Source organism: Camellia sinensis, chromosome 4, assembly GCF_055761805.1.
Source record: "Camellia sinensis isolate YWXY chromosome 4, ASM5576180v1, whole genome shotgun sequence".
NCBI lineage: Eukaryota > Viridiplantae > Streptophyta > Magnoliopsida > Ericales > Theaceae > Camellia > Camellia sinensis.
In genome coordinates, this window is record NC_138964.1 from 215,167,993 (window position 1) to 215,183,846 (window position 15,854).

At 34.6% G+C, this 15,854-nt stretch overlaps 1 protein-coding gene and 1 long non-coding RNA gene across 2 annotated transcripts; one reads left to right on the forward strand and one right to left on the reverse strand.

Annotated features, from left to right (window-relative positions):
* The first annotated feature begins 623 nt into the window (after positions 1-623).
* LOC114296372 (uncharacterized) lies at positions 624-3,221 on the forward strand. Its single transcript, XR_003641182.2, has 2 exons — positions 624-1,328; positions 2,976-3,221. It is a non-coding gene; the product is annotated as an uncharacterized LOC114296372 (long non-coding RNA).
* Positions 3,222-4,135: 914 nt separating this feature from the next.
* LOC114296371 (tubulin alpha chain) lies at positions 4,136-6,156 on the reverse strand. The gene is made up of 4 exons (XM_028240665.2): positions 5,839-6,156; positions 5,512-5,746; positions 5,061-5,431; positions 4,136-4,952 (listed from the first exon to the last, which is right to left on the reverse strand). The coding sequence occupies exons 1-4, from the start codon at positions 5,929-5,931 to the stop codon at positions 4,299-4,301; spliced, it is 1,353 nt and encodes a 450-aa protein (XP_028096466.1). The 5' UTR covers positions 5,932-6,156; the 3' UTR covers positions 4,136-4,298.
* Between the last annotated feature and the right edge of the window lie 9,698 nt (positions 6,157-15,854).

The window sequence follows — 15,854 nt, forward strand, 5'->3', positions numbered from 1 at the left end:
ATTGACCCTATCTATTATATAAATTATAAATATCTAAAATTTTTAAAACTATACCACATCATTTGTTAATATCCATATATAAAATGAATTTAAATCATTAATATAATATTCTGAATATTTTTTAAATTTTTATGTGGGGCTATGTAACATTATTGGTGACAAAATTACTCAATAATTGCACTTAAAGAGGACACAACATAAGTGACGTGGCATTCAGGTAGGTAGGAGGGAGAGAGAGATATAGTGACGTGTAAAAAAATAGATATGAACTTCTCCGGCAACTGTATCTGAACTACTGGGAATTATTTTGCGATACAATGGTCACACAATCTCGTGACCCTTACCTCAATAACCGAACACGTGTCGCAATAAAAGATCCCCTTCATTCATTCACGTAACTCAATGGTGTTCGTGTAAGAATCGTCTGCACTCTAATAATCTTAGCTCCTGTTTTAATTCATTCATAATTATTAAATATATTTTAAGATTTTTATATAATTTTATGAATTAATTATATGATTTTATAAATTAATTGAGAAGATTTCATTCATAATTATTAAATATATTTTAAGATTTTTATATTTTAAGATTTTTATATGATTTTATGAATTAATTGAGAAGATGAGAAAGTTATTTAGGGATTGAGAATCTTTGTCCCAAAACAAGAAAGTAGCGTGGACTCACAACACTTCAGCCAAGTATATTGCGCCACCTCAGCACTCCGTTACACTCCTTCCCCTATATATACACATCATCATCACCCCCATACAGCAGTCCCGTGTTTCTTCGGTTACTTGAAGCTAAATTGCGCTGCTAACGAGCGCCTTTGCCGCCATTGTTGTTAATCATCTTAGACCTTGTTTGTTTCTCTTAAAGATCGTCTGGTTTTTGAATCAAAATGGCTGTGAAAGACAACTCTCGCTCTGATCTCCAGAGATCGAAGGAGTTTTCCTCCGTAGGTAAAATCGGCGGGAAGAGATTTTCAGAACGAGAATTTGATCGGAAACTGTACACCAAGCCGAATCCGAAGGTGTGTGGTACGGAGATCGAGACCGATCAAGAAAGTGTTGGATCGTCGAAAGAGATGGAATCGCCGAGGTCGGTGGCGAAGTTTGGGCAGTGGACTCCGAAGAATGATGTCTACGTGCATAGCCAGATCTTGAGGATCAGAGAGGAGGATTCTCACCTCGGTGAGGACTTCGGTGAGGTCTCGGGCTCTGCTCATCATCATCACCTGGTTTCTTCGCATATGGATGTCATGATTTTCTCGAGGCCGATCTTACCTGCTTCGCCTCTCAGCGGCAAAACGTCACACTGATCCAATCAAGGTTCGTTCTCTTCGTTTTTATCTCTCTCTGACATTCATGTGTGTTTTTTTTTCTTGAATTTAATTGTGTTCATCGTTTGCCATTTTTTCATTTCTTTTGAAATTTGATTTTGTGATGTCTTTCAAAGATCGTAATTAAGTTGAAATTTGATTTTGCTTAAAGTTTCCAATTTGTTTGTTGATATTAGAGCATCTCCAATGCACTAGGCATATAATACTTGTTAGTTAAAATGCCTAGTGTGATTCACTTTTTTCAATTCCAACGCACTAGGCATATGATTAGGCATTTTGGCTCAACTCATATTCACTAGCTACATGTAGCTAGCCTTCAACGCTAGGCAAAATGTATTCAATCATTAGGATCATTTCCCTCCATCTTTGTTGTTGACGTGACATTCTATAAAATTAATAATATTTAGATTAATAGCTAAAATGAAGAGCATGGTTGGAGTAAAAATATAAAACAGTTGATAGGCAAAATAAAATATATCCTTTATAGCCTCCGTTTGGGAAGTGGGTTGGCTTTTTGGCTTTTTGGCTTTTTTGGCTATTTTAGCCTGGGCTAAAAAGCTTGGTTTGGGAAAGGCTTTTTGACTTTTTGGCTTTTTTGGCTTTTTTTGTGAGAGAAGAATGTAATGATTATGGGTTAGATGTGATGTTTTGTTTGTTATGGCTAAAATAGCCTATTTTGTTTTTTGTGGCTAAAATAGTCAAAAAAGCCTGAAAACCATCTTGCCAAACAGAGGCATAGTAATATTTAGATAAGTAAAATGCCTACTACCGTTTGATAGGCAACAAAACACACCACAAGGGAAAATTATTGCACCAAAAATACTGCATGCTCCAAAAATTTTAAAAAAATTTACCAAATATTTCATATGAGTATAAGATCTATATGAAATTCAAATTGTGAGGGTCCCACACGAGACATTTGATAGAATTTTTAGGATTCAGTGTGTTCATGAGACTTATTTTGGGTCATATTTTGATGATCCGAACCGTTGAAAATTTAAAAAGTATTAAGAACAACATACTTGTAAATCAAGTTGATCGAGTATTAATAATCTCCTCATCAAATAACATTTGTATTTAATTTGATATATATATATATATATATATATATTAATTTTTTATTATTATATAAAGATGTTATTTGATGAACAAGTCATTAATGTTATTGTTCTTGATATTTATTAAAGTATGAACGATTTGAATCATCAAAATATGATACAAAATGAGTTTCACAAGTCGCATAACAATCACTGTTGTACTTCACGCGCAATAGTGACACTGCATACAAATTTTTAAGTGTCTACCATTATTTTTGTTGCATTCCTAAAGTGTTACGTGTTGATATATTTACAAGTTTGTTATGGTCTTTAAGTTTCATTATTTGAGATTCTCCTGTGTGAATCTTGATCATTCATCAATCTTGGATTTTCTACTAGTTTGAGTTTTGTAATTTTATTATTTTTTAAAAAAATATTTGTGTAAATATTTTTTAATAATTTCTATGGCAATTATTATTTATGGGTTGGATTCAGGTTCGGGTTAAATTGAATCTCATTTATGTCATATATTATATATAATTATAATTTATAATAATTAGTCAGACTAACTTATTCTTTTTACATTTCATTTTGGGCAGGAGGATTGGCATCAGAATTTTAAATCGGGCATGTGCAAAACACTGAAGTTGGAGTGAATTTGGTGGGTTAGGTTAGGATTCTCAAGTGTTCAGCTTCCTTCCTGCTTAGGAGTATCTACTGTACAGTTAGGAAGAACAATAGAGGATCTCACGCAGTCCGTACCTACTGTGAAATCACAAATTAGGCCCTCTTTTTTGTTCTTTTATGAAGGGAATTACTATTTACACTCTTCTTTTTCATAGTTATACTAAATTTTGTCATTTAATTTTTATTGAAATTGGTGTTATTATAATTTTTAACACCAGTTTGAAAATTATACACAGTAATAAATTTCACAAAATTAAAATAATTAAACCATTAATATTGAAGTAAATAAAACTAATGCATGTAATGTAAAAATAAATAATTAAAACTAAAAAAAAAATGTTAGTATTATAAAAGATGTGATTATTGTTATCTATTTATATAACTAATGAATGATGGTAAAGTAAGAGGCTCGTGTGATACTGTATTTTTAAAAATAAGGTTAAATTAATTTAGCCATAATTTTTTTTATGCTAACATAGCACAAGAATATTTTTTCAAAGAAAAATTTTCTCAGCATCTACAATTTGAAAACAACACAAGTGAGAGTTGGTAATCTTTTTCTTTATATTTTCAAATCCCTCTCCTATTTACCGATTAAATACAATGTTGTTTATGTTTGATTTCTCTATTGTGAGTATGGCCGAAACCCAAACCCCCCCAAAACCTTGGTTATATTTGCATATTTATTTTTAAAAAGAATCAAAATAATTGGTGTTAAATAAAAGCTTCGTAGGTAAAAAAAAAAATAGGGATTCAATAGCCCGACTTATCTCTCTCTCTCTCTCTCTCTCTCCCCTCTGCCTCTTTTTTTGATTCCAAGTTTATGGAAGAGGAAATGAAAAAGGAAAAAAAAAAGGAAGAACAGATCTAAACACAGAGGAAGAAGAAAATAAAAGAAAAAAATTGTTTTGGTACCTCAGCCATTCAAGCCTAGATGAATTTGAGCTACCTAGTAAGATTGAGTGGTGTTTTTGCCATTGGTGCTTTTCATATTAATTTAGTTTTTCATTCAAATTTCAGTCATGATTGCGGATGGCCCCAAGAAAATATAGCAAACAACAACACATCAATATAATTCAAGATCCATAGAACTATCCTTGGATTGATCAGAACATTAAAAGAAACAGAGTCGGTTCAAAACAAAAACACAGAGACAAACACAATCAAGTCCTAATTCCATCTCCAAATTGTACACCAATTGAGTCCATTGGCTTTCCATTCAAAAACACTGCCATCTAATACTCATCACCTTCATCATCCTCACCTTCAGCTGACTCTGCCCCAACCTCCTCATAATCCTTCTCCAGCGCCGCCAAGTCCTCCCTCGCCTCCGAAAACTCACCCTCCTCCATACCCTCCCCAACATACCAATGCACGAATGCTCTCTTCGCGTACATCAAATCAAACTTATGATCAATCCTCGAAAACACTTCAGCAACACTTGTTGAATTCGAGATCATACAAACCGCTCTCTGAACCTTAGCCAAATCACCACCAGGCACCACCGTGGGAGGCTGGTAGTTGATTCCACACTTGAACCCAGTTGGGCACCAATCCACAAACTGGATTGTCCTCTTCGTCTTGATGGTTGCCACTGCAGCATTCACGTCTTTGGGCACCACATCGCCTCTGTACATCAGACAACAAGCCATGTACTTGCCATGGCGAGGATCGCATTTCACCATCATAGAAGATGGTTCGAATGCGCTGTTTGTGATCTCTGCAACTGAGAGTTGCTCGTGGTAGGCCTTTTCTGCGGAGATAACTGGGGCATAGGATGAAAGCATGAAGTGGATTCTTGGGTATGGGACTAAATTGGTTTGGAACTCGTTGACATCGACATTGAGAGCTCCATCGAAACGAAGAGACGCAGTCAGTGAGGAAATAACCTGAACACGTAGAGGGTTCAAATTCAATCAAATCAGACCCACAATCCCTTCACTTCACTATTGACGAAGAAAAGAATGAATTGGTTGTGAAATATTAAATTGTAGTACCTGAGAGACGAGCCTGTTGAGATTAGTGTACGTAGGCCTCTCGATATCAAGAGATCTACGGCAAATGTCATAGATGGCTTCATTGTCTAGAAGTACTGCAACATCAGTGTGTTCTAGTAAGGAATGAGTGGATAACACACTGTTGTACGGCTCAACAACGGAGGTTGAAATCTGAGGAGAAGGGTAAACAGTGAAACCCAGCTTCGATTTCTTTCCGTAATCAACAGAAAGCCTTTCGAGAAGCAGAGATCCGAGGCCAGAACCAGTCCCACCACCAACAGCGTGGAAAACCAAGAACCCTTGAAGCCCAGTACAGTTATCAGCAAGCTTTCGAATTCGATCGAGGCACAAATCCACAATCTCTTTCCCAACTGTTAACAAAAAAACCCAATAATAAAATTATTACGAGTCTCAATTATCACAGAAAGAGTACAGAGACCAATTTTCTTACTTGTGTAATGGCCTCTGGCGAAATTGTTTGCAGCATCTTCTTTACCGCTGATGAGTTGTTCGGGATGGAACAACTGGCGGTACGTTCCGGTCCTGACTTCGTCGATCACAGTGGGTTCCAAATCGACGAAGACAGCCCGGGGGACGTGTTTTCCGGCGCCGGTTTCGCTGAAGAAAGTGTTGAAGGCGTCATCGCCGCCTCCGACGGTTTTGTCGCTTGGCATTTGTCCATCAGGCTGTGAAAAAAATTGTATGTAAATGGATTTTATCCAGAAAAAAAGAAACATTAGAAGCGAAAGGAAAATTGGGATTTGTTTGGGAGATTGACCTGAATGCCATGTTCGAGGCAGTAAAGCTCCCAACAGGCGTTTCCGACTTGAATCCCAGCCTGGCCAATGTGGATCGAAATGCACTCCCTCATTTTTGATTGTCTCGATTGCCTACTACTACAAATGCAGAGAGAGAGAGAGAGAGAGACGTATACAAAGACGTCTGGTGCTAGAAAATGATGAATGAATGAATGAAAGAACGGTATTTTGAGGAGATTATAAATATCGAGAAGGTTAGGCTTTTTTGAAACGGCTCTCTCATTGGAAACCGTTTTCAAAAAAAATTGAAATTTGAAATTTGAATTGCATCATCGAGCTGGTTTTTCGACCGTTACTGCTTTTATTGCAAATTTTAAAATTGAATTTTCCTTGGGCATTAGAGACTTGTTTGGTTTGGTTTTTAGATTTTTTTTTTTTAAAAAAAAATAGAAATTAGTTTGATAAAAATAATTTATTTTTGATATTTTAAAAGATAAAATTACATAAAAATGATAAGTAAGAATTTCTTTTCTTTTTTTATAATTATTTTTAACAAATTAATTTTTCATTTTTTGGAACTTATTTTAAAAATAAATTTCTAAAAAATTAAAGCAAACATACTCGAAATATTTTCATAGGTTGAATCAATATCTATTTAAATGGATAATTTATCACAACTCAATTTCATTTTTGATATATGTTAATTCAGTCTACAAACACCGCGGATGGGTTCAGCTAGTTTCATTCCTTGATTACCTCGAATGGATTCTATTAAATTGCTAAGAAACAATAGTTCTTGACAAATATATAAAGTAACTTATTTGCATATCAATTGTCCTTGTTAAAAATAATAATAATAATTCTCAAGGCAATCCTGGTCTTATTGTTAGCCTTAGCCAAACTAGGCATTGGCAGCTGGGTTGGAGAAGCAGCGACTCTTGCTTAGAGCATCTCTATCAGCATACTTAAATTTAATTTTAAAATATTATTAAAAAATTTATTTTTTATTTTAAGAATTACTTTTTCATCTACCTTCTCCAACAAGCTCCCTAATCTTCCTCTATTCTATTAAAATAATTATTTTAATTATTTTTAAATTTGAATATTTTTTAATAATAAAATAATTAAACAATATCTTGAAGTCAAGAATGGAGGCTTTTTATACCACTAGAGTTGGAGTCAATCAATTACAAAAAGGAAAGCAGCAAAAGCAAACACAAGGGCTGGACGTTCGGGTGCTCGGCCGGTTAGGACATTTTTGAGCATTTTTTTTCTTCACTCATTGACATACAGCCGGGACATTCAGGGGACTTCTTATTCACACCTTAAGCGAAATAAAATTAGAATTTTTCAGATATAAAAGAGCAGCAGTGACTCCCTATTTGTAGGGAGTCACTGTAACATTCCTAAATTTAAGAGATGATATAAGGGATATGTTAAGGAAATAATTTCTGAAAAATTAACCCTTATAATAACAAAAAACTATTATAAGCGAACTGATGGAGATAATCTTACTGGTGACATTGGGCTAGTCCAACATCTAGAAATCTATCCATCCGGGTAAAAAAATTCGGATAAAAAGTCCAGTGAGAAAAGCACATCAAGCCCAAGAAGCCCAATATGCTACCCCCAATTATTAATCACAAAAATTATGGAAAAGCTATTCGCTGCTCTTGGGAAAATTCCCAAGGGCGTCCAAAAAAATGATTCATGTGAGCACATAAATTTAATATGTAAAATGATTTGTAAATAAAAAATTCATACAAAAATTACCTGGATTTTTAAATAATAAATCACTTTAATAGACATTTTGATTTGAAATGAATATACACTCATTTGTCAACTCATTGTGTACGAATTTTTTACATCACTCATTTAACAATTATGGAGAAGTTGCCAAATTTGATTGGAACCTCCCACCATTTTACATTTTGGCCCTGTTTGGAAACTCATGTTAGGGTTAAAATAGTTAATAAAGATAAAATAAATAAATAAAAATAAAATTAAAAATAAAAAAAAATCTAAAAATTAAAAAATCAATTAGAATAGTCAAATTCTCAAAAGAAGCCGAAGCATAAATTTAACCATTAAATAGGGTAATTAGAGATGCTTTCACATCTTTTTGTTTTTATTGATGGCATGAAATTTTTTATATTCATGATTAATGAATGTGAGAGATTCATATTAATGGCCTTATTTAGGAAGTTGATTATTTGGATTTTTGGCTAATTTAGTCTTGTTAAAAAAATTATAGTTAAAAAGTTGATTTATTTTTTTGTAGTTAATTTGATAATTGTGAGAAAATAAAATAAAATAATTATGCATTAGATATGACATTTTGTGTTATTGACTATTTTATTTTATTCTATCTTTTAGTAAATTATTTTAGTTTAACTCCCTTTTCAAATAAAGCCAATATTTTATTTTGAACTTCAAAATTAAATGCACAGTCATAAAAAACATATTTACAAAATCATTTGTCAGAAACATCATGTAAAGAAAAATGATTGTAATAAGTTTATGAAGTTGTTGCCAGTCGGGGTGGCATTAGGGTTGTTTGGCAAAGTAGTTAAAAAATATTTTTTTAATTATTTTTAAAAAATGTGTAAAAAAATAAAGATATGATGTGACTTAAAAAAAAAAAAATCAAAAAACTAGATCTCCCTCCTCTCCAGCCCTTTACAGTCTAGCTTCCTTCAGCCATATCCACTAGATGGAGACACGTGGCGACGACAGATCCGACGACGAGAAAGGAGCCACGTATGTGCAGTTCAAAAGTCGAACAAAATGACGCCAAGTTTTGTCATTTTGGCCAAATGGAGGTGAGTAACGGAAAGTTTTTATTTTTTATTTTGAATTACATATCCCAGATTTAAATCCCTTCCCCTGCCTTTTTCATAAATTCAGAACCAATTCCTCCCTCCGTCTCTCTCTTTCTCTCTCTACACCTACATTCTTGTGCCTCCCTCCTCTCCATCAGCAAACCCATCAACGACAGTGGAAGGCTTTGGCATCCCTGGACTACATCGTTTGAAAATCTTTGTTTATCCAAATAATTATAGACACCAAAGGTCAGATTTGTAGTATTTTATTTTTTTGTTCAAATCTATTCCAAGTGTATGATAAAATGCCTCAATGAATCATGGACTTGCAAACATGGGTGTAAATCATGGTGAAAATCTGGTAATTTTAAAAAACTCACCTAATACATCAATATGTAAGTTAGATGTTCATTTATATATGTTTGCTAGTCTGTTTGGTCCATAGGTTATTGTGTCTTTGTAATCAAAAAAAGAAACAGAAGAAACAAATATATATGTATATATTTTACTGAGCCTCCGTTTGGGAAGTAGGTTGGCTTTTTAGCTTTTGGCTTTTTGGCTATTTTAGCCTGGGCTATTTTAGCCTGGTTTGGAAAAGGCTTTTTAGCTTTTTGGCTTTTTTGACTTTTTTTGTGAGAGAAGATTGTAATGATTATGAGTTGAATTTGATATTTTGTTTTTTGTAGCTAAAATAGCCTATTTTATTTTTTGTGACTATTTTAGTCCCTAACCCACCCAAACCTTCTTGCCAAACACCACCTGAACATATTTTTTTCCATTCTTAAACAGAAACAGATTTGGCTAATTGCTACAATTGAAGCAATAGTTTTCTATTGCAGTGCTCCAATTATGTATATTTCCTTGGGATAGTACCCCTCCACCATTGTTCAGTGTATTCTGAGTTTTGTTTGATTTTATTATTTCCTTTGCAGGCAAGGACCTTAGCCTTGAATGGATCATATTTCCTGAAGGCGGGAGGCCATTTTGTCATATCAATGAGGGTTCGGCTTTTAGATTCTTCTGTAAAGTTTTTCTATGAATTTAGGAGAAGACAATTGTGAAATCCCGTATTTTTATATAATAAAAATAATATATATTTTTAATTTTCTTAAATAATTATTCATAATATTTTGAATTTAATAGTTTGTATATTTTTATACTAAAAATTTATTCAAAATAAAATAAAATAAAATATATTTGACTTATTTCTGAACCTTATGATATTTTTATTATATTCTTCTCTATATTTTTTTGTAATCAAATTATACTAGAACCTAATATTTTATGTACCAAAACCCAATAAAAAAAACAAAAAAAAAAAAAACAATGGGCTTGCTCTCCATGTTTTCTCACCTTCCACATGCACCCCTCTCTCAGTTATCATTACCAAAACAAAACGTGGTGAACATGCTGATGCCATATCACCAGGTGTTCAATTTCTCCTCTTTTTTTTTTTTTTTTTTAAATTTCTTTTCATCTTCCTCATTTTACTTCTCTTCCAATTTGATACCTCTCTCTATCCGTTTCATCTCTCTCTCTCTCTCTCTCCCTCCCTCCCTCTCCCCCACCACCTCTCATTCTCAAAACTCTCTTTCTTCTTCTTTATCTATGTTTTTCCTCCTCACCCCGACCTCCATAGCCACGGCCTTAACCTATACTATCACCAACCCGCGACCTTCTCCACCATCGGCACACCGTCGGACCGCCACCACCACCATCACATAATTCCATTATCATCTAGAACCACCATTTACTAGTGTTGTAGGTGAAGAAAAAGAAGAAGAAGGAAGATGGAGGAGAAAGAAACAAAGTTAGAGAGGTTTATTTTGAATTTCAAAAGTTGGTTTTTGGCTTACTTTCGGCATGCCAAAACCATCCATTCCAGGAAGAAGTGAGAAAAATAGGTCATGTAAGATAAAGTATGAAGTAAGTTGAAGAGATTGGCGAAAGAATGAAGTAAAACCGTTAAGAATTAAGAAAGTTATGGAGTCCGAAAGATGGTTCAAAGAAATGTCCGAGACGGTAGGAAAAAAAAATCTAATTTTTTCGTCAAACTTTAGAGATCGGATGGCATGCAAAAAGAGACAGAACGAGGCGTGTGAGTAATGAACCAAAAACTAGGCCGTGAGGTAAATCCAATGATAGAAAAATAAGATAAAACAGAGTTACGAGGAAGAAGATACCAAGTATTTAAACCAGTGGCATTGAAACTAAATTTATCGGTCTTTCTGTCATGCATGTTGCGCCTGTTGGGGAAGATGAATTGAATTTTATCTAGCGTTTCTCGGCTCATGGAGCAACGGTGCATCTTAGTACATTTGGGTTAATCGAGTGGTCCTATGACTTTGGGGATGACTACCCGTAGGTTTTTCGACGTGTAGAATCCATTTTTGGGGTTAGATCTTGCAAATTCTAAGTCTAAGATGATGATCGACAACTAAAAGTTTTAAGATAATCCAATGGAAGATCAATGGTGAGATCGCGTCTGATTAATGTGAAATTTCAGCAAGACGATCATGGAGCCAAGACGGTCATATCTTACGATCAGAATCATAAATCAAATTCGGACGATAAACCGTTAACAACCTAACATCGTAAGAAAACTCTCTTTAACCCTCTCATTTTTTTTAATTGTTAATTTTTCATATTTGTGATTTGTATGTTAAATATTTGAAGGTTATTTTTTATTGGTAGCCTTAAAATCATGATATAATATTGGAATTAGACTTGCATGTGCAGTTTGTGCCATTAAAGAGATGATTAAAGATTTTATTTGGTTTGATTATATAACTCTTCAATCTACCAGAAACTTGTACGAATTTTTAGACAATTTTATGCTCAAAATTTTGAAATGATTTGTTCTATAAAGTTGTTGAGAATGATGTCTAGTTCATCAATGAATTTTTGCAACAATTATTAAGCTTTGTACGAATTTATACAAATTTTTAATTAAATCTGAAACTATAAAACATATTTTACTATATGTTTGAAAATTTATTAAAAATTCTATGTTAAGCCAAATTTGGTAATTTCTAACTAAAATATGAAATTTGATAAGTCTAGTTTCATAATAAATTTTTATATTATGGAATGGATTTATGAATTTGAGTATGGAATTAATTTAAGAAAATGTGATAAATCTGTGTCATAAAATTTCTGGGAATTTTACAGAATTATTTATAACTTATTTTTGGGAAATTATTTCTTAAAAATGATCTAAACATATTTATTGAATATTTTGTACATTTTCATGAATTTTAGAATTTTATAAATAATTTATTTATAATTTTTATTACCTAAAGTATAACTTGAAAATTTCTGGACAGGTTTAAGATCATCACTTCAATTATTTATTTGGATAAAAATCAATCATTGTGTTGGTCTAATTCATCAAATATTGTAAATTAGTAATCCATGTATAGTTGTATTTTGGTTTATTTAATATTGTGGTAGTCTAATCTTGTAAATTAAAAATTCATGCATGTGTGTGATTATGGTTTATTTTCTTTGTATCTAAATTATTATTTCATACCATGGTTTAAATAAATTGTTTATTTAATTTCTGTACATTTATTTATTATTGTGTGACATGTGTAATATTTTATGTTGGGAATTTTAATGAGTTGGTATAATATTACTTGTGATTAAAAATTTAGAATTATTTGTGATTAATATCAAAATTAACTGAAATGATTAACGGCATATACAAAGTTAACAATTGACGGTTAATACAAGTTGTTCAGCGTGAGTCTTGGTTTTAAAGAGTGTAATAAATTAAAGGTTGACGGTTAATACCGGTTATTCAGGGTGACCCCTGGTTTTGAGAATTCTCGTGTAAATTGTGTCGTGAAATCCTAAGATGGCATGGGACTTATTTGAACCATTTTCGGTATTCGGTTTTGGAATAAGGATGGATGTGCAGGTGGCACACAGGGAGGTTACGTACCCCTGGCAGACCATTTCCTTGGGACAGACCACGGATGCCACTACTTGGGTATATAACTCCGGACGTGGGCATCCCTGGTAGTTACGGTTAGTAGCACTTGAATATTTGACCAAGGGAGAGTTTCAAATTAACTGTTGCCATGCTTAGTGGTTGGTAAGTTAAATCTCTTTGATGAGATTTCGAGGGTCGCCTAATTTATTAAAATTATTGAAATTATTTTAATGGTTGTAATTTATGTTTATAATTATATTGTTATCTCATGTTTATAATCTCATTATTTTTCTCTTAAAAAGAATGATAGGTTGGTTATGTTTTCTTACTGTGTTGCAAAACTCATGACATATATTTTTGTTGCCCTTGCGTTTTATGCCAAGTTTTGGCGAGGAAATAATTGAAACTGAAATGGAGTTAACACTAACGTAGAGCCTTGGTTGACTTGAAACCCCGATTAGAGCCGAATAAATTATATTATTTTATATAATAGCTATTAAGGACTTTATAATTTCATTTGATGTTGTATTTGGATAATTTTAAATTTTTATCTATTGTTATTTGAACATTTGGTTATGTACGAGAGTTGGATTGCTGTAATAACCCCGATCTCTGATTGACGTTAATCCATGATTAAGTATGCCTAATTAGTAATTAAGGAGAAATTCTGAATTAAAATGTATGTGTGTGTTGCATTGTTGTGTTTATATCTGTTAGGTGTAGAAAGATCTATTCACGTTTTAGTTTCGGTTTGCGAATTGAAAGCCTTATCAGCGTTCGAATAAGAAATTGACTTGATTTATGTGCTAATTAAGATTTATAAAATTTTATGGTAGGTTTAATTAAAATTCGGTTCGGAGCGATTAAATTTGATTAATGTCATTTGATTACTTTTGACCAATTGTTACTTAATAGGCCTGTAGACACCCCATTTTTGACCGACCTTAAGATTCAGACGTTACCAACTGAGCGCTCGGTGATGTTGCATATTGTGCTCATTCTGAGGTTGCAAAATCTCGGCTGAGAGCCTTGCCTTCAGGCTTCGGAACCTTTTCGTGCCTTGCCTCAGTTTGCGAACCAGGTCCTATTTTCTCTATTTTCTCTTCCTGAAGGGAGGGAGAGGTCTTGTAGACCATCTCTCAGTGGTCGTAGGATACGTTTCGTGGTCGTAGGCCATTTTTCCCGTTTGGAGACCAGTTTCCGATTTTTGGAGCCGTCAGCCGTGTGCCTCGGTTCGGGACCGCATAACTACCTTTGTTTGCTCCGATTTTTGGCACACACCTTGTTTCCTCTCCTTAGAGAGACACTGTGGCCCGGGAGACCACCTTCGTGGTCACACGCCACTTTCGATGCTTAATAGTCAATTTTCGGGGCCTTCGGCTGCGCGTTTTGACCCCCGAACCTTCATTTCACATCGATGTGGGTTCATTTTTGGCATGGACCTAGTTTCATTATTAGGAAGGTGGTAGTAGGGTGGGAGACCACCTTTTCTCCTTGGAGACCACTTTTTTCGTGCCGGCCGGTTTTCTTGTCAGGTAAGTGGTCTCCCTCACTTTTGAGCCACAATTTCTAGTCTCCCATACCACCACTGAGTTATATTCACCTAGGAGACCACCAATATGGGCTGGCCAACCACCTTTCAAGCTTGACCCTTTTGAACCTGGTCGGCCGACCAGAGGGAGTGGTCGGCCGACCACCTGAACTGGTCGGCCAGCCATCTGCTTTTTTGTCTCTCTGAGTGTGTTCCAGTTGTGCCAGCTGGGAGGCATTTGGTGTATCCTCCATACACGTGTATGGAGGATGTTTGACCTAGCCTTGAAGCTTCTTGGAGAAGCTTTAGCCTCTCCTCTCTATAAAGGAAGCCCTCCCTCTCCATTGTAAGGGTTCTGAAATTGCTGGGGCAAAAACCATACACTCTCCCTTTGTATCTCTCTCATTTGGCCTTCAAAACTCCATTGTTCTTGCACCATCATACACCACCTCCTATCCTAACACCTCCACCATCACTCTAAGCACCTTGGAGCTGTTTCTCAGAGGTTGAAGGTTTGCTACATTGGTCCAAAAGCTGCTGGTTCTCTTCTCTACAAGGGTAACACTTCTTTCCATCTTTTTGTCTTCGATTTGCTTCATCTCTTAGCCTAGTTTTCAAGCATATTTAGGCTTTGTCATAAACTGAAAAAATTCTTGTTTTGAGCTTCTAAACATGTTTGTTTAAGACCTTTTTTATGTTGGGGATCATCTACCCCCTTGCATGTTTCATTTCCCATTGTTTTGAGCTATGCATTAGGGCCTTTGTGTTGAGCTTTGTTGGCCCTTTTGACCACTGAAATCCAGCAGATTTTCAGTGGTTATTATGTGTTTTTGAACATCAAAATCAGAGAGGGGTGACCCTTTCACCCATTGTTTTGTTTACTAGCTTTGTTGGCCTTACAAAGGAGCCCCTATTTGCATGTTTCAAAGCCATGTTTCAGGCCACTTTTTGTGAGTTTTGTGACCTGCATAGGCTCTATCCAGAGCCCTTTTTGCCATGTTGAATGTCTATTATACATGTGTAGCGTAATCCTCTTCAAGGCCTTCCAAAGGGGCTTACTTGCATGCTTCCTAAACTCATTTCAGGCCCTTTTCAGTGAGTTTTAGGGCCCTCATAACCTCTATTTAGAGGTAGTTTTTCCATTTTGTGTGTCCATCATACATGTGTAGAACAACCCTCTCATTGGCCTTTCAAAGGAACACTTCATTCTAACATGTGTTGACTGAGTTTCAGTGAATTTTTGGTCATATTTTGGCATGCCATGTTTTTGTTTTTGGCTGGTTTGGTGACCCCTCATGTGCTTTATATACATGTAGTGTAAACCATGCTTACTAGCCTATGTTGCATGTTGTTTTGGCCCTTCATGTTAGCACTTTTTGGCCATGCCTTAAGCTGATTTTGTGCATTTTTTAGATTGCCTTAACTCTGTTTTTGGGTCTCATGGTCGAATGATGCTTGTTTTGCATGTTTGTAGTTCAATATCCATGCCTAGCTTTGAGATTTGAGGTCTATTACATGCATATACTGAGGTGTTTTCATGCTTTGGGGTCATTATACATCATATTTTAGAGCTTATATGAATGTCGTATTCCCATGATTTCCACTCTTTAAACGTGTTTGAGAGTTGTGCATAAATGCCTCGTTTTCGGACCATTGCATGAGCTTCGTTTCTTTGCATGTTGAGTCATTATTTTGGACCATTTTCCCACTGTTTCAGACCTGCCTAGGGTCTGTTTAGGGCTGGTT